The sequence below is a fragment of the Ahaetulla prasina genome, chromosome 3, assembly GCF_028640845.1.
Source record: "Ahaetulla prasina isolate Xishuangbanna chromosome 3, ASM2864084v1, whole genome shotgun sequence".
NCBI classification, from domain to species: Eukaryota; Metazoa; Chordata; class Lepidosauria; order Squamata; family Colubridae; genus Ahaetulla; species Ahaetulla prasina.
In genome coordinates this window covers 46,252,591-46,272,415 of record NC_080541.1, presented here as the reverse complement: position 1 = coordinate 46,272,415, position 19,825 = coordinate 46,252,591, and the positions used below count along the sequence as shown (strand labels likewise).

Here is a 19,825-nt window from a genome sequence, read left to right as displayed (position 1 = left end):
TTAGGTTTACAGAGTCAGCATATTGCCCCCAATAATCTGAGTCCTCATTTTACCCACCTCAGGAGGATGGAAGACTGAGTCAACCTTGAACCTGGTGAGATCTGCCAAATTGCAGTCAGCTGGCAGTCAGCAGAAGTAGCCTGCAGTACTGCATTCTAACCGCTGCGCCACCACGGTTCTTGTATGATATGATTATAATTCATTGAAATATTTCATAGAATCTAAATGAAACAGTGAATATATGTCCTGCATAGTTTGTTTTTTTATTTTGTTTTTATTCACTTATGGTTTTGTGTGTTGTTTACTTTTTCTCTTTGTTTTTTGTAAACAATTAATAAAAATTAAAAAAAATGAAAACTTTATGTCAGTAGAATAAAACAGAAAACTGTGGAATAAAGCATGTTAAATACAGCATGAGAGTGCTGTCATTATGCAATTTATTTTGAAGATGAGGTAGATCCTGTTAGAATAGAATAGAGCTGGAAGGGACCTTGGAGGTCTTTTAGTCCAGCCCCCTGCTCAAACAGGCAACCTATATCATTTCAGATAAGTGGCTGTCTAGTTTCTTCTTAAAAACCTCAAGTGATGCCCACAATTTCTGAAGGCAAGCTATTCCACTGGTTAATTGTCCTCACTGTTAGGAAGTTTCTCTTTAATTCTAGGTTGCTTCTCTCTTTGGTTAGTTTCCAACCATTGTTTCTTGTCCTGCCCTCTGGTGCTTTGTAGAATAATTTGAATTTAAATCCAGTGTTGGAATAACAAAGAGCTTCCATTGGTCTAGAGCAGGGGTCCCCAATTGGTCCGTGGCATGCCAGAAACCAGGCCACGCAAACAAGCAAAGCCCCATCGTGGGATGCAGGCAGCACACGAAACTATGTCTTTGGTCCACAGAAAAACCTCTCTACATAGAACTGGTCCCTGGTGCCCAAAAGATTGGGGGCTGTTGGTCTAGAGAACCAAGGACTGGCATACCGATTTCATATATGCTATATATTTCAATAATGAATTAAAATACTAGATACCATAGCAAATTAGGATATTATATTAACATAATGGTACTCAACTCAGGTTCATTCCTCCTCCTCCTCCTCTATATTTTCTTAATCTTATGCTTGTTTAAGCAGTCATTGGTTAATACTACCCATAGCTTATCATAATGTGTGGATCTAATTGTTCTGCTATCTAAATTGAGAATTGGGGCAATTGGATTATATGAAGAAATTGTGTCTGGGTGATAACCTGGAAGTTCCTCACTGAAAAAAAAGGAAGATGCTTCATAGAGATTTAAATGTTTGCCAACATACTGAATTTCAATGACATTTTAAATAGCTGGTGCTGAACAAAATGCATCCTTTGGGAACTCACAGTTGCTATGCAGATGGTGGTTTTTTCCAGCTTTATTAGTGTTCTTCCTAAGATGTAGCTATAAGAAAAAGAGATGGTATTTCTTTTCTCAGGATCACATCTCCAATTGCCTTAGCTTTCACAATAAACACACGCAAACACTCAGCATTGCAGCATCAGCCTCTTTTGCATAAGGGCTCCATTCTTTTCTTTTTCCTAACCTATTCCTATATCGTTCTCAGCATGTCATATCATGAAAAGCATTTCTGGAATCATCTGTCACACAGGCGGGATCTTACTGTCATGTGTGCATTGTGTTCTTCTGCTATAAGACTGAATTGAAGACAGAAGGTTTTTAGGACCCAGGGGGGATGACTGCTACCGTGTGGAGAAGCACACACACTCATCCTATCCAAAAAATGCATAGCCCCGTGGAGGCAGAGCTTGCTCATTCACAGTTCTTTAGAGAGATCTTCTGTTGAGGCTGCAAAGAGAGAAAGCTGCCTTACAGCCATCCCTATCTATGAGCCAAGAACCTCATCCAGGGTGGAGCTTTACAGCACTCTAAAGGTATTTGAGATACATCTTTTCTGTGCTTGCAGTAGCTTTTGTTTCTTCCCGTTTCTCTCTCTCTCTCTTTTTGTTGCAATGCCATGGCTGCGGCGTTTCAGCACTATCTTATGTGGACAGCTCTTGTCTGCAATCCATCTGTTCTTAAGCTTTTCCTTCCTTCCCTCCCTCACTACCCAACTCTTCTTCCTGGACTTCCGTGGCTTTTTTCCCCCCTTTTAAACTCCCACAGAGGTTAAATTCGAGCATCTTTAAATTCTCAGAAGAAGCAGAAAAAATAACCACATGTGTACATGCATGCACACGTATATATTAATATTTCTAGGAGCCTTAAGTAAGGAAGTTCAGCTGAAGGTTACAATTTAGAAAAGAAAGGTCAAAGTATAGGAGAGTTAGAATAGTATGTGGGTGGGTGTGTTGAGTGGATGGATGTGTCTCTCAGTGAGGAAATGGGGCAATTGTAAAGATCAGGAGGCAAAAGCTGCTCTTAAATAATTTGCTGTCTGCTTCCATAACCCTTAAATTTGAAGAGATGCTTTAAAAAAAAACCTCAAAAAGGACAATTGAAATCACTTCTAAATAATAAATTATTATCAATAAAGAGGAGAGTGAATTTCTTCTGCCAAAATCACCTTTTTTTCTTTACTGTAGAAAGTAATGATTTATTTTTTCTCCTTATGAGGTATAAAAGTCAAGAATTTAATAAATATAACTAAATGTAATGAAATCATACAATATATTTTACAATATATTTCTAATACTGGCAATCTTTTCTTGGGCTTTTTTTTTTGTGGAAAATGGATGAAAACAATAATCCAAAGTTAAAGAACAGATGGCTGCTCTTTGTTCTTAAATGCAGTTGGTTTATATTTGGAAGGGACAGACAAATATGAGACGCACATGGAGAGAGAAGTTCCCTGTGGTTACATGGTATAATGAGACAATAACACAGATTGTCCTAGTACATTAAAAGTTAGTGCGGTGCCAACAAGTAAAATGATGTTATGTAACAGCATGATGTCATGCAGAGCAGACTCACGTATGCGTTTTCTCTTTCAGCTTGTAACAGGGTATCACTAAACAAATTCTTTTCCTGGTTTGATTTCAGTGATTCAGCTCTTGTTGTGCCTTTCATTTTTAATGAAATTATTCCAGGTATATTAATATTTTTCCTGTTTTGTTGACTCATCCCTGTTCTGAAAATCAAGAGCCAAACAATCAAATGCGAGAGAAAAATTTTAAAAGAGAGAAAGAATGCTTTCTGATCATTTGATTGTCATTACATGACAATCCTTTGGCTCCTTTACCTGTTTAAAACCAGATTAGCAATAACAAATTGCTGTAATTCAGCATAGTTTGTCAATTCAAAAACAGCAGAATTGGGCCTTCAAAACTATCACTGATATTGTGATAGTAATTGAGAGATGAATTTTATACATGGTACAGAATCTTTTTTGGGGGGGATTTTCTTGTCTTTATTGACAAACAATGTATAACTGATGACTTCTAAACCAAAGAAAGCCTAGCCTGACATTTCCATAAACAGCTTCATATCAGTGTAGTATATGTGATATAGTGATTTAGAACCAGTATGGTATGGTGATTTAGGAAGGACCAGATTTAAACCATAGGTCATTGGGCTACTTTGAGCCAATCACTCTTTTTCAACCCAACATTCCATCTTGTGCTCATGAAGGAAAAGTGGGATATAAATTGAACAAAGAAACCAATAATACATCCTTTGTGCCATTATGGCAACATTGAGCCATGGTAGTGCAGTGGTTAGAGTGCAGTACTGCAGGCTACTTCTGCTGACTGCCTGCAATTTGGCAGTTCAAATTTCACCAGACTCAATGTTGACTCATCCTTCCATCCTTCCGAGATGGGTAAAATGTGGACCCAAATTGTTGGGGGCAATATGCTGACTCTGTAAACCTCTTAGAGAGGGCTGTAAAACACTATAGAGCGGTATATGTCTAAGTTCTATTGATATTTAGTTGAATAGTTCCACTTAAACATTGAGTCACTGGTGTAATTTATTGCAATAGACATAGGCCTAAACTTATAATAATGGCCAATGTCAATTATTGCTACATAAATATATCTATATCTATCTAATCTACTGTATATCTATATCTATACCATCTATGATTAATCTATGCCTAATCTACAGTATATCTATGTCTATACTATACCTATACCTATATCACTAGTGGTTAAGCCACCAGGATAGAAAGTGGGAAACTGTGATTTCAAGTCCCACTATAGCCATAAAAGCCAGCCGGGTGACTGGGCCAGTCATTCTCTATCAGTCCAACTCACCTCACAGAGTGGTTGTTGTGGGGGAAATAGGAAGAATAAGAGTTATTCTTCTTGAGTTATTTGTACAAAAATATAAAATAAAGTCAGGATATAAATAAATAATATTGTGAAATGTAAGTATTATAATTGCTGTAATAGTAATCATTACATCAAACATTTGCAAATACATCATCAAATATTGTGCTAGAATTGCAAAATAGAGAGCACAGCTTTTCAAACCTAATGATCTCCAGATCTTTGGATTACAATTTAGGTCATTTCTAGCTTAGGGAGGGCTCCCCTAACATTGAAGTCACAAAGAAAAATAACAAAGCACTAAAAGCATAAACTCTATTAATTTTTTGCATAAAGCAATGATGGACTGGTTGCCTTTGAAAAATGCATTTGGTTTTTTTCAGCCACCATTCATAACATAATTTTGAAGCATTTTTGTAAATAGTGTTATATTACAAGTAATTTTTACCTGACACATGTAATTATTAAATTAGCATTCTAGCCCTAGTTTATTTCAGTGATCTCAACTATAATGAATAGATGGAATCTTGCAGACAGCTTAAAATAAATAGAAATTAGAAAAATAGTGAAAAAAAAGAGTAGACTATAAACTGCGTCCCTTCAGTATTTTTTAATAAATCAATTATGTGACCAAATAACTATATGATTAGAGATAAATCATAGCGCCATGATGGGGCAGTGTTTAGAATGCAGTATTGCAAATTAATTCTGCTGACTTCCACCAGGCTGATTCTCACTGGCTGAAGGATGACTCAGCCTTCTATCCTTCTCAGGTTGGTAAAATGAGGACCCAGATTGTTGGGGACAATATGCTGACTATGTAAACTGCTTAGAGAGGGCTGTGAAGCACTATGAAGCAGTATATAAATCTAAGTGTTATTGATACTACTAAATATGTTAACTTTGTGTAGACTTGTGAGTGAGTACACTATTATTTTGGGAACTTGTATTTGAATTATTACTATTATTTTGGTTCTGCACCAAATTTGTAGATTATACAGGTTATATTATATAGGAAAATAAAACTGGTCATAACTGATACAAACAACATTTCAACAGTTGTTTATTTAAGAGCCTAGGTGGCACAGTGGTTTGAATGCAGTATTGCAGACTGACTCTGCCCGCTGTCAGGAGTTTGATCCTGACCAGCTCATGTTTGACTCAGCCTTTCATCCTTCTGAGGTTGGTAAAATGAGGACCCAGATTGTTGAAGGCATTATGCTGACCAAACTGCTTGGAGAGGGCTGTTAAAGCACTATGAAGTGGTATATAAGCCTAAATGCTATTGCTAAGTTTTGGACAAAATGAACTTTTGTAATATACATACATACATACATACATACATACATACATACATATATACATACATGTATGTATGTATGTATTCCCTGTCTTTATATTAGTTTTTTCATTTCTTAATTCATTGAACTGTAACATATTTTAAACACTTCGATTTCTGCTGTTGTGAGAAAACAAATATTATGTTAAGATACTGCAGGGTTCTTTTGGTAAACACAGTTACTGATTTTTGTAGAATTGGTAACTATAACATTTATTCAATTCCAGTTAAATACTGTAATATCTTCTCATAAGTAATTCTTTACTAATATTTACTATATAATAATATTTTAAAAAGAAACTGAAGGCTTGCTTTTGGCTGTGCAAGAGCACACTATTCAAACTAATGCAATCAAGGCCAAAATTGAAACATCTTTAAGTGATTTAAAATGCAGATTGTATAAAGAGGCAGAAGAAAGAGTAGATCATATATTCAGTTCATGCTAGAATATCACACAAACTAATTACATTTAGTTTGTAATTACTACAAACTATATAATAAAGCAGATCTACCAAAATGATTCACTCGAACATCTGTAAAAAATATCATGTACTAGTCATGAAAAATTGGTGGCTACATATAGTTTAAATAGTAGTAAAAAATGAATATGTGTAAAATATTATGGGATTTCTGAATGTAGACTGATAAAGTTTTGGCTAATAACACACCAAATATAATTGGCTTAAAAGAAGAAAGTGTAGATAATGGATGTGGCAATACCTGGAGATTGTAGAAAGTAGATAAAAGACTGGAGAAGAACACAAGGTATCAAATTATGGCATAAACTAAAATCTTGGATGGCACTTAGAAAATCTGCTCATTGATAAAATATCCATCTGTCAATTGCAAAAGATCACACTACTTGTATCAGCTTATATTGATACCTTATGACAGCTTAGGTTTGATGACACTAAAGACCTGGCAATTGTATCTTCAGATTTTATAAACAGATTATAGTAACAGGATAGGAATCTAAAGCTTTGTTAGGTTATTTAATGTGTAGCAGTTTATATTGTTAATGATAAATGTTACCTGTTAAAGCTGAAAATTAAATACTTCTTTGTTTAATTGCTTTATAGCATTCAAGAATTTCTATGAATGAAATAACTAGTAGGCATAGTTCAGCCACTAAATGAACATATTACAATAGCCAATAGCATTTTATATTTAGTAATACTATTAGGAAACTTCAAAGGAGTATTGATTATTCTGTCTGCCTACATGTTGCCTTAAGGCCAAATGTTAGAATGAAAGAAGGGATGTAAAAATAAATGATGTATAGTATTAACTTTTTAGTGATTTTATATGTGTTCATGTAAAATGGGGCATTTCACCAATACAGTAAACCTGACATTTCATTTACTTATATGAAAAGATTTAACTTCATGATCTGCTAGCACAAGTCAACCTTTTTGGTACCATACATGCAGCTGGAAATATTACCATCCATCTGCCATCTATTTAGCACACCTTCCTCTTTCTTTCTTTCTTTCTTTCTTTCTTTCTTTCTTTCTTTCTTTCTTTCTTTCTTTCTCTCTCTCTCTCTCTCTCTCTCTCTCTTTCTTTCTTTCTTTCTTTCTTTCTTTCTTTCTTTCTTTCTTTCTTTCTTTCTTTCTTTTCACCAGCTCAGTTGGTAAAGCCTGTCATTATGGTCTATCGAATACGATCAAAAGCTGCTTAGCATAGCACAACATTCACTCACTTAGGCTTACCTCTAGGCATATAAGTGCAATAAACAAACAAATGAATGAATAAGTAAATAATGACTTAGCAGGGCTAACTCAGGGAAGGCATGTGAGCTGACCTTTTTGGATAGCTGAATAAATGATAAGATCCTAAGAGTTCATCTTTAATCATGACTAAGATGGAATACAAACAAAACTTTTACTAAAGGTATAGTCTGTCTTTACTCTTCTATGGATAAGACCTTTATAAAGAAGAACTTTGTATTTTTAAAGCTTATTAGCCTCAAACAGAAATATCAGTTATGTCTGGATCTGGATTCACGTTTTTGTTTATCAGGGGAACTCACTTGGCTCCCTCAAGAAGGAAATGTAGAAGAGGAAGTCATTTTTGATGCAGTCTCACTGATTTTTGCCGTGAATTGTTGTTGTTTATGGAAGCCCTCAGAATTTTTTGCCATCTTGAGAGTTCTAGGTTCAATTTCTGCAGGCAGAGGATCCTTTGCTTGACTAGTATCACCCTAAAATTCTACCTATAATCAAATATTGCATCATACTTCAGGGGAAAAAATTAAACAATTCCTTTCTGTGAAGTGAGATGAATGGATGAGAGAGAGTAAGAAAGAGTTCAAGAATGTGACTGTGCCATTTGCATATTCAAGAGTCAATGGCAATTGGATTGATGATCATCTGCTCAGACATCCTATTTGTTTTTGACAAATGCATGGTTCAGCATAAGTTCTTCAAGTGTAACACAAAAGGGAATGGATTTGAAAATGTGACTGGTTTAATTGTTTATGATGAAAGTCTGAGACAATTAATGAGAATACAAGAATGAAAAGAAGTTCTGAATTTGGGACAGTGAATTTTATGGTACAGTAGTTCAAGAATAAATCTAAGAGAAAAATGGACCTGAAAGAAAAGCAAGGAAATGAAAGAAACTAGAATGAAAATGGAATTATTTCTCTTCCAGTAATCATTCCACTTTCACTATAGCCTCTCCTCTCCTGTCCTCTCCACCCCTCCCTTTATCTTCTTTCATTCTACCACGGATATGTGGAGTTGTCATCAATATAAAAGGTAAAGGTTTCCCTCGCACATATGTGCCAGTCATTCCTGACTCTAAGGGGCATTGCTCATCTCCGTTTCAAAGCCAAAGTGCCAGCACTGTCTGAAGACATCTCCGTGGTCATGTGGCCAGCATGACTAAGTGCCAAAGGCACACGGAACGCTGTTATCTTCCCACCAAAGTGGTCCCTATTTTTCTACTTGCATTTTTTACGTGCTTTCAAACTGCTAGGTTGGCAGAAGCTGGGACTAATAACGAGAGCTCACCCCGTTATACAACACTAGGGATTCGAACCGCTGAACTGCTGACCTTTTGATTGACAAGCTCAGCATCTTAGCCACTGAGCCACCACATCCTCAATATAGATATAAACAAATTATTTGAGTCCTAAATATGTTGCAGTTCACACATATATAAAGACACATAGAAATTTGTTTCAACAGTGGGGACTGATCCCTTTGACTCTCTGCATTGGCATAAGTGGAAGGTTGTGGGAAATTTGGAGTCCAGGAATCCACATGTGGAGTTCCAGAAGGAACTGACTAAATCACCTCAATGTGTTAATGATTAGGTAATTTGCATGTCTTCAATAGAAATCTTTTCTAATCTTGCTTCAGAGTTTCTCCAGAAACAATTATGTAGATTGCAATGCCATGCTTGTGTGATTCTCTAGAATAGTTTTCTTCAGATTTGTTCAGATAACGTTTTGTGGTTATCTGACTAGATCAAGGAATGCAATTCATCCACCTTAGTCTATGGGGGAGGGGGAAGAAGGAAGGGAGGGTAGGTTTCTGTACTCAAAGGCTGTTTTGTGGATGTGGCTGTTAAAAATTATTCCTACTAGAACAGGGGTCTCCAACCTTGGTCCCTTTAATACTTGTGAACTTCAACTCCCAGAGTTCCTCAGCCAGCTGGGAGTTGAGGTCCACAAGTCTTAAAGGGACCAAGGTTGGAGACCCCTGTACTAGAAGAAGACTGGTTTGTATGCTGTATAAGAGATCTGTGCAACATGCATGTATATCTATGTTTTGCATAAGTTCACATGTTTGAAAGAACAATTTTTTGTTGAGAATTAGTAAGGACTGTTTTAATATTGAAAACTGTTCTGAGTATAATTCTTTGGAAATTATGATCTCAGTGAGAATGAAGCTCCATTTAGCAAGACGAAAGCAGGTTTTATTTTAAAAAAGTGTTATTATTTCTCAGAATACATACATCACACTCCCAGTCTTCCATTTTTAACTTATTCTTGTTAAATAAGGAGCAATAGCATACTATTAAATATTAAATCAATGTAATATCTACAGTGCTAATGGCTCCATGCAATTATATTTTCATCATGATGTATGTGAAGCACAGAATTGATGGCAATATATTATTCCATTCCAAATAGTTCAATTTTAATCAGGTCTATACTAGCAATAAAAAGGGAGATAGAGAGTTTTGAAATATGCTTATTCAATTTGTTTATTCACATATAATTAGTGATTTTGATCTATATATTTGTTTTACAGAGAATGCAAATTCGTACCTTGGATGGATGTCTGGGGATATGAATGGAATTACCTGTGAATTTCCCCCCCACTCAGTATAATGCAAGCGATAAATGTACTTGAATGGGTCACCACATACTCTTAGTTGAATGGAGCCTCTGCGTCTGACCATATTTCTAAAGCTAAGGATTTGGAAAAACAACTTTTGAAGACATGACCCATTTGCATACTGGACTCAGTCCAGAAATCATAGAGAAAGCCCGTCTGGAACTTAATGAAAATCCAGATGTTTTACACCAGGATATTCAGCAAGTAAGGGACATGATCATCACAAGACCTGACATTGGATTCTTGCGTACAGATGATGCCTTCATCCTGAGATTTCTCCGAGCCAGAAAGTTTCATCAAACAGATGCCTTCAGGTTATTGGCTCAGTATTTCCAATACCGGCAGCTGAATTTGGATATGTTTAAAAATTTCAAGGCTGATGATCCAGGGATCAAACGAGCTCTGATTGATGGATTCCCAGGAGTGCTAGAAAACCGTGATCACTATGGCAGAAAGATACTTTTGCTCTTTGCAGCCAGTTGGGATCAGAGTAGGTAAATGTAGATAGCATCCTTATCTTTTTTTAAATACAACATTCATTAGCAAATGATTTATTATATAATTGACAATGCAAATATTTTGCATTATGAAGCATATTCAAATGTTGCATTGTTTTGCCAATTATTTGACTGATTTTTCATTTAAAATGAAAAATGAAGACTGTGCTTAAATCTTGCTTCAGATGTGTATTTACTATTTCACATGCATAATTCAGATTTCAGCACAATGTTTATAGGAAATATTGCCTAGTAAAATTAAAGTACTGTTTTAATGGAAATGGGAAGATATATTTTCAAAAACAAGTCCTTTATACATTGATATATAGTTTATAATGTCATAATACAGCTGACTACAATTGACTATAATACTGGTGATTCTATATGACTAAAAGAAGTTTGAATAATCCAATGTATTGAGAGAGAAATTATTCTTTGCTATAACCAATCTTTCCATAATAGTAGGTCCAATAACTTCTACTTTATTAACCCAAGATGTCAAATACTTAATCATTTGAAATTGCATAGTGACTGGGATAGAAAAAGCAAAGCATTACTGTTATTTGAAAAGGAAGAAAGGGAAGGAAGGAAGGAAGGAAGGAAGGAAGGAAGGAAGGAAGGAAGGAAGGAAAACAATATTTTTAAACTTTCTGAATGTCAGTAGGTGTTTAGAAATGTGGTTACCCACAAATTCTATTGTGCAAGGTTTCATTAATAGTAAAAACCAAGTTTGCAAAATCCCATGCTCTGTTTTAAGTTCTATATTTTATTATTAAATTATTAAATACACAATGCCATGCATAACGCCAAGACTTCTACCTGTAGTGTAAACAAAAACATTTGCAACATATTGAATCTTTAATTTAGATCAATTATATTTTGATTAAAACACTACCTTTAATATTTTTTAGTTCACGGGTGTCAAACTCGCAGTGTCACACAGCTGTCACACAATGTTTCGTGATGAGCTGGGGTGGTCATGGCCTGCACGTGACGTATCCGGCCTGTGGGCCGCCAGTGTGACATCCCTGTTTTAGTCCATAGGATTAATAAAAAAAATAGTTGTACAGGAAAAAAAATAAGCTTTACACAAAACACTATACCAATATCTATGAAAGCAAAAAGGAAGGGATGAAGATGTTTATTATGGGTAAAGTCTATTTAGTTAATCCAGATCAATTCTGTTTTTTTCCTGTTTGATGAATCACTTCAGAATAGGAAACAAGGATCTGTGGGAAGTAGTGAGAAAATATAATTTCCATTTCTAGCTTTTGCTGCCAGGATTAAAAGAACACAGACATTCATTTTTCCTTTTGCCAAGTATCAGGGACATCATAAATGAGAAGTTTATAAGAACAGCAAGAAAAATGTTAGCAGACTCCAGAAGTTAAAGTCACATGAAAATAGCTCTGTAATCAAGTATTACAAAGGCTTACCCACACAATCCTTTTTGATACAAATTAGTAGTAAAGCATTCATTCTTTAAGGAATACATTAGTACATGGGTGTCAAACTTGCAGTGTCACATTGCTGTCCACATGATGTTTCATGATGTTTTTCCCATTCACAGAGCTGGGGAGGGCGTGGCCTGTGCATGACGCATCCAACCCACCAGCCATTAGTTTGACACCCCTTCAATTAATGTTTCTCAAACTAGACAACTTTAAGATGTGTGGACTTTTATTCCCAGAATTTCCCCATCAGCATCATCAGAAGTTCCCATAGTTTAAAGCTGCCAAGGCTGGGAAACACCAAGTTAGATAATATACAAGTGATTCAAGCTAAATGGATCCACATTCAGTGAATTTATTTGGTTTTTCCAAATTGGTTCCTGGTAGGTATGTGCTTTTGAAAAATCTGAAAATGTCAAACTATTAGAAAATTAACAGAAATAGCTTTTGAGTTTTTTTAAGAAACGAAGAAAAGAGAGGTGCATTTGTGCATCATATCTTCTAAGTATGAAAAATATCTATCAGTTCCTAACAGATAAGCTCTGGGAAAAGGAAGTTGGTGATAAATAAATTCATGAAAATGCTTTCTGGAAAGACAAAAGTGGTTTCATGCTTGGTTTTGTTAGGTTACAGGATAATTAGTCCTAATCCTGTCATGTTTTGTAGCTTTTCAACTAAAGGGATCCAGAAAGCTAAGACAAACAGTCATTGTGAAATGTGATGAGGTCTCAAGGTAGGAAAGTGGTCTGAAGTAGAGATATCTGTCTTGAGGATATTCCTGGATCTTGTCTGGTCATTAAATTTCATAGTGATTGCAATGACTGAGGTTATCTCTGTTCAGTTTTAATTGATTTATTATACCATAATGTGAGTATCTTACCGGTAGTAATTTCATGTCTTAATTATTCTATTGCACTCTACATCTCTTGAAGATGATGCAGAGGCTTTAAATGATGCAGAGTAATCATGTTCAATTACTGAGCAATGTGTAAATTAACCACATCAATTCCCCATAATCTCCAAAGACTATTTCCTCCTGAAACTACTGCAAACTATATTGTGGATGATTAGCTTGGAGTTCTAGTATTCAATGGAACAGTTCTTCCAATGTGTACTAACTCAGCTTTTAAGGTAAGCAGTGGAAGGCTTGGTTATGATGCCAATAATGGACACCATATGAGTGACTGCTTTTTAAATTTTTTTGTGAAGTACTCTTGGATTTTTAAGAACTATCCTCCAACAAATCTGGCCAGCAATATTTGGGGGAAGACTTCCAAAACCATAAAGGAATAATGAAGTTCTTCTGGTTGAAGCAGGAGTCATTGCAATTCCTTAAGAATAGCCTAACTCCTTTCTGGTAGAGAATAATTTTTATTATAATAAAGTGTAATTTAGCACTTCCTCCACTTTTTAATGGCTGGGCATAACTATATGGGCATGTAAAACTCCTCCTTTAATTATCACTCATTCAGTGACCATTCAGACTGATAACAGTGCAGCAAGTGGTACTTATGACTGGTTCTTATATTTACATTTGTGTCAGTCGCATAATTGTGATTCAGGCACTCAGCACCCAGCTCTTAATTATGACATTGCAGTGGCCCAGGGTCATGTGATCCCCATTTGTGACCTTCTTCGCAAGTTTCCTACAAGCAAAGTCAATGATGAAGCTGACTTGAGATTGCAAACTACATGATGTCCACAGTGATTTGTTTAATGACAGCACCTGGAACTATTGCTAAATGGTGCAGTTACATGACATACTTTTCAACTGACTCACTTAGAGATGGAAATTCTGGTCCCAATTACCACTGTTAAGGGAGGGCTACCTGAATTTATTATTTGATTTTTTTTTACAAATATCATGTGCTATCAATTAAATAAGATTAACTTTGCTGATTAAAAAGAAAGATCAGGATTTTTAGAATAAAATGCAAAGCATTACAAATTATATTAAAAAAATTAGTGATGAACAATGCAAGCATCTATAATACTATAATAGATAGTGAACTTCTGTTATACTTCTGTTCTTGTGAACATTATTAAATCCTGAATTACTTGTAACCTGGAGAAAAAACTTGCCTTTTCCAGTCAGAAAATTAATTATATTTAGAAAGCAGTAATTGTCAGAAAGTTAATAAGATACAACATTAAATGAACAAAGAATGCTGTATAGAAAAATAACATGAGTGCAATTATGCATGGATACATACATTTTATCAGTTTTAATATGTCATTCCTATAATTTGACCAGATGAAGCCACAAACAAATGAGATAGGAAACAAAAAAAAAAAGAAATGAATTAATGAGAAATGAAGAAAATAAACAAATTGAGAAATGTGTAAATAATATTGTAAATGAATGGAAATGGATGCATTTAGTCCAGATAAAAACAATATGAATATATTCTTGATGAAAAAAATATAATTAATAATTGCTCACTCTCATTTGTGGATTATGCATTAATAAAATTACTTTTGAGGAATATAAGTATAAGGGAAACTATTAAATAACCGAGAAACTAGCTGAATATCCATGCTTCGCTATGAAACTATATGATCAGGCTTGATAAATTGACTCTTAGAGTTTGAAAATTAATACGTAATTATGATCAGCCTCTCCTCTCTCCTTCTATCCGTCAGGCTAGCCCCACAAAAGCCTCTCCTCTCCTCTCTCCTTCTCTCCCTCAGGCTGGCCCCACAGAAGCCTCTCCTCTCTATCCCCTTCTCTTCTCAGGCTGGCCCCATAGATCCTCTTCTCTCCCCTTCTCTCCCTCAGGCTTGGCCCCACAGAAGCCTCTCCTCTCCCCTTCTCTCCCTCAGGTTTGCCCCACAGAAGCTTCTCCTCTCTGTCCCCTTCTCTCCCTCAGGCTTGCCCCATAGATCCTCTCCTCTCCCCTCTCTCCCTCAGAAGCCCCTCCTGTTCTCTCCTCTCTCCTTCTCTCCCTCAGGCTTGCCCATAAATCCTCTCACAAAAGCCTCTCCTCTCCCTCAGGCTTGACCCCATAGATCCCCTCCTCTCCCCCTCAGGCTGGCCCCATAGAAACATCTCCTATCCTATCCCTTTCTCTCCCTCAGGCTTTCTAGCCCCTTCTCTCCATGAGATTTGCCCCACAGAAGCCTGTCCTATGCTATCCCATTCTCCCCAGAGTTATTTTCAAGTTGGGAGGGGGGAGTAGATGTCTGACTAATTAGCATCAGAGCATGTTATAATAATATAGAAAATACTAATGCTCTGATGGTAATTTTGAAAAATCCTTTCTTAGTGAGCACCTAGAAGCCAAGAGGAACGTATGTGGCAAATTTCAAGTTTATAGGCTTTACAGTTCAAGAGATTTCGTGATTAATGCGTGAGTGATTTTTGCTTTTATATATATAGATGATGAGCACATTTTCCAGAAACTGCTAGGAAAAGATGTCATAATTAAAATGGCTCATACTAATGTATTCTTTAAAGATTTAGTTAATTAACTTGATCCAAATTGTACATTGACCTGTGGACTTTCCAAACAAGAGGTTTAGCTCTACAAGTTAAAGGCGTATATGTGAGGTCAGTACAGTAAATTAGCGAAAATATTTAGCAGAAATGACTCAACACAAAAAAAGTTCTGAAGAACATATCTAAGTTGCATTATATATATATATATATATATATATATATATATATATATATATATGTATGTATGTATGTATGTATGTATGTATGTAGATAGGTAGGTAGGTAGGTAGGTAGGTAGGTAGGTAGGTAGGTAGGTAGGGAGGTAGGGAGGTAGGGAGGTAGATAGGGAGGTAGGGAGATAGGTACATAGGGCTTGGCATTTTCGGGTCTTTTCCCGTGTAAGGTTGAGAGTATCTTGGTGACACTTGACAACTGGCATATGTTTATGGTGGCTGCAGTGTCCTGGGGTCCTGTGTTTACTTTGTGTGACTTTATGACAAGCAAAATCAACGAGGAAGCTGATTTAGTTAACAACTGTGTTACTAACTTAACAACTTCCATGTTTTACTTAACATGGCAAGGAAGGTTGTAAAATGGGGCAAAATTCACTTTACAACTGTCATGTTTAGCAACAGAAATTGTGGGCTCAACTATGGTCGTAAATTGAGACCCACCTATATATAAAAGTGTGTTGTTTTGTAATAAAAGTTTGAAACATGATAAAGGAGTTGACCAGGCTGAGCCCAAGGGAAGTGTCAAGTGCACCATCAGTCTTGAGTCACTTCACTCTCACAAAAGATCTAAGTCCAGTCAACCTTGAATTCCATTAACTCTTATTTACCCCCAATTTGCTTTGACTGTCAGTAGTTCAGATTCTTGTAGAATGTTAACATCCACCAAACCTGTAGTCATTTCAACAGCCTTGCTTACTGATTTCTTACACCTGACACATAAAGATTTAAGCAGATTGGAATCATGTCGGTACTAATTTCAATTAAAGAAATGTGGGGAAATGGTTATTATGTGAAATTGGTTCAAATTGAGTTAGGACAGGAGTGTCAAACTCATGGTGTCATGTGGTTGTCACGTGACGTATTGCAGCTTTCCCCCCCTTCGCTAAACCAGGGATGGGTGTGGCCAGTGTGGGGTGTATCCAGCCCGTGAGCTGCGAGTTTGACACCCCTGAGTTAGGATAAGTCATTTTATGTTTTGTTTCTTTTTTAAAAAAACAATGAAGCACTAGCAAATGAAGTTAAAACTGGAAGGTAGTAAGAAAAAAGAAAGGAAGAAAATTACTTCCTGAATTATTGAAAAGTGATATAAAGAATCTCCAAACGGAAATGAATGGTGCTGACAGCATATTTCCAAAAAATTGTGAACTTTTGTCAGCCTGAATATTTTATAAACCATTAATAGGCTATGAATGTAAGGCTTTGAAAAGTACTTACTGTCTGTAGCAAAGGCCTAACTCAATCTGTCGGCCAATTATGTTGCTGGATATTGTAAACTATTTAATTAGCAGCTGTGCTGGTGTTAATTAGATGAGCAGTAGGCATTTTTGAAATGAAATGAACTGCTGAAGTTTCCTTTGCTTTTTATCAGATGACTGTACAATACATTCAGCAGTCTCTTTAAATTATATTTTTTGTCCAAAAATATTGGACAAAAGATTTTATTTTTAGAAAAAAATTTTTTCCAAATAAACCTAAACATTCTCATAATTTGTGTTCACTTTGCTATTTCATCAAAGAAGTGTTTTCTTCTAAAAATCTATAACATAATGTTGAGTCCCTGGTTGTTTCTAAAAACTGAAAGATTTACTGTATTTAATTTCCAGTCATTTCTCCCAAGGATTTCATTAAACTTTTAGTGTTGCCTGATTTAAAAACTATTTCTAACAGCTGTAAAACTCCACTTTCATTTTTTTTATATAATCACATTTATATTATGTAGTTTTACAACATCCTTTATTAAAGTGTGATTTTCATAGCCTTTATCATTTCAGTGATAATTCTAAATTGAAATTATTTTTCTGTAGCTTTCAGGCTAGACTGTTTATACAACTTTAATTCTGTCCCAATTAAAGAGATCTTCTTGTAAAGATAAAATGGAAGAAATAAGCCTCTTGCCTTGAAATAAGCCTTCTAGAGAAAAAGTAGGATATAAATGCAGTATGCAATAAATAGATAGCATCTCAAAACAAATGAGGACAAATGAGATATATTGCTCACTCATACACACATACACACATGAAACTAAATGTATATATACAGTGCAAGGTTAAAAAATATCAATATGCACACATATACAGCAGTTCCATTTACCTTCACTACCGGTTTGGAACTGAGCTTGCATGCGGCACTTCTGTGTATGCGCAGAATCTTCTGCACATGCTCAGAGCATCCGTGATAACGTCCGGGTGGATGGGCGGAGCCTCCCACCACTGCCACTACCGGTTCACCCGAACAAGGAAAACTGGGATGAACCAGTAGAAACTCACCACTGATACAAAAATGCCCTTCTTTCAATCTTAACTTGTTCATTCTGATAGGTACTATGCTTCCCCCGTTCTTAACAGAGGTGAAATGGCACAATTGATATTCTGTTTGCCTGACGTAGAGTGACTGGTTAAATACCTGTTAGATTTGTTTTTTACAACTTTTCTTTCTCTAGGTTTCCTTTTGGGATTTAAAAGTAGTGAGGTGTGCATTATTTTACCATTTTTCCAGATTTGTGTTATTTGCGGAACCCTTCTACGAATTCCAGTGAATGATTTCTTTTGAATAAAATCTGATTACAATCTTCTCCATCATCTCCATGAATTGGTTCAATGAAAGCCGTTTACTGTTAATCGCTATATGACCGTATTGTTCCATAGCTTTTTGTGTGTGTGTTCCAAGCAGTACAATGAAAATATTTCTATAACAGTGTTAAACAGTGCTTTTAATAGTGCTACAATCTCCGACATGGTGCCTGTACTAGAATGTCAAACTTCCCTTGGCTTCTACCTTGCTGCCTTTTATATTAAAAATCATCTTTGTGAAAAAAAATTTAGTTCATTCATGCATAATAATCATATCAATGCCACCATTTGAAGTTTGCTGGTATTGCTTTGGCTTTCCAGTAAATTCTAGTATCATTAGCTCTGGTGAGATGAAAATAAATTTTCCCAGCCCTGTGATTATACTATATTTTCTCCTTATTCCTGACTTCTATTTTGATATCCAAAAACTATTTTCTTTTTGCTTTAGAAAATTCTATGGTTCACAGGACTCTCAATTCTCTGTATGGTTCAGAGGTGGTATTCAGCAGGTTCTGACCAATTCTGGAGAACTGGTAGCGGAAATTTTGAGTAGTTCGGAGAACTGGTAAATACCACCTCTGACTGGCCCCTCCTCCATCTATTCTCTGCCTCCCAAGTGCCAGCTGATCAGAAAGAAATGGGGATTTTGCAGTAACCATCCCCTAGAGTGGGATGGGAATGGAGATTTTACAGTATCTTTTCCCTGCTATGCCCACCAAGCCATGTCCACGAAGCCGAGCCATGCCACACCTACCAAGCCACACCCACAGAACCGGTAGAAAATTTTTTTGAATCACACACTGCTATGGTTCATGGGGCTCTCAAAATAATTTGTTTTAGTTGTTATATCTTGACTTTCTAACAATGCCTGTTATACATAATAATGAGAAGAAACTCCAAAAATACCTTTGCACACGTTCAAAGAAGCAAAGTCATCACTTGGATCACAATTTCTACTGGTAGAAAATGAGCTGCATTTGTCCAGTGCCACAAAAGCGAGTGGTTTTTTTTTTGTTTCCAACTTATGAAAAATGATTAAGATATTTTTTTGAATGATTTCAAGATATCAGTAATGATTTTTTTCTCTTTTCTCCCATTCTTAGAAATTCCTTCGTAGATATTTTACGGGCTATTCTCTTGTCCTTGGAAGTTCTGATTGAAGATCAAGAGCTTCAGATAAATGGCTTCATTCTAATTATAGACTGGAGTAATTTTTCCTTCAAGCAAGCCTCCAAACTGACCCCTTCCATCCTCAGACTGGCCATTGAAGGGTTGCAGGTATGTAGCACAGAAAAAATACCTTGAAGAATATCTTGGATTTTTTTTTCTTTTTTCTCCCAGGAACACTGTTGTCAAATACAGAAACAAGTAAAAAACCAATAGAAAAATCATGTTGAAACTTGAGGCTTAATTAAGAAAGTCAGATGTTTATTTGTTTCAGTGAAACTGTGAGTCATTTTTACCACAGGGTTGTACTGCATGCTGCAGCAATTAGAAATGTTTAGAGATTTAAGATTTAATCCATGGGACTTCCGGGGAATTAATAATTTGCAACATCTGTCAAGCAAAATATATACCACACGTATACAGAGTGTCTGCATTTGTGCTGAATGGAGGATAAAATAAATATTCAGAGACAGGGTTAGCATCAGTCTGTATTATTATAAGTCCAAATAGCTTTAAAAAAATTAAA

General features: G+C 35.8%; 1 protein-coding gene across 1 annotated transcript in view; it reads left to right on the top strand.

Annotated features, from left to right (window-relative positions):
- Nucleotides 1-19,825, top strand: part of CLVS1 (clavesin 1) — a 66,038-nt gene that overhangs the window by 5,644 nt on the left and 40,569 nt on the right. The window contains exons 2-4 of the mRNA XM_058174534.1: nucleotides 8,785-8,912; nucleotides 9,856-10,436; nucleotides 19,236-19,410. Coding sequence (XP_058030517.1) covers nucleotides 10,048-10,436; nucleotides 19,236-19,410 — 564 coding nt within the window. The 5' untranslated portion in view covers nucleotides 8,785-8,912; nucleotides 9,856-10,047. The remainder of the gene's footprint in view (nucleotides 1-8,784; nucleotides 8,913-9,855; nucleotides 10,437-19,235; nucleotides 19,411-19,825) is intronic.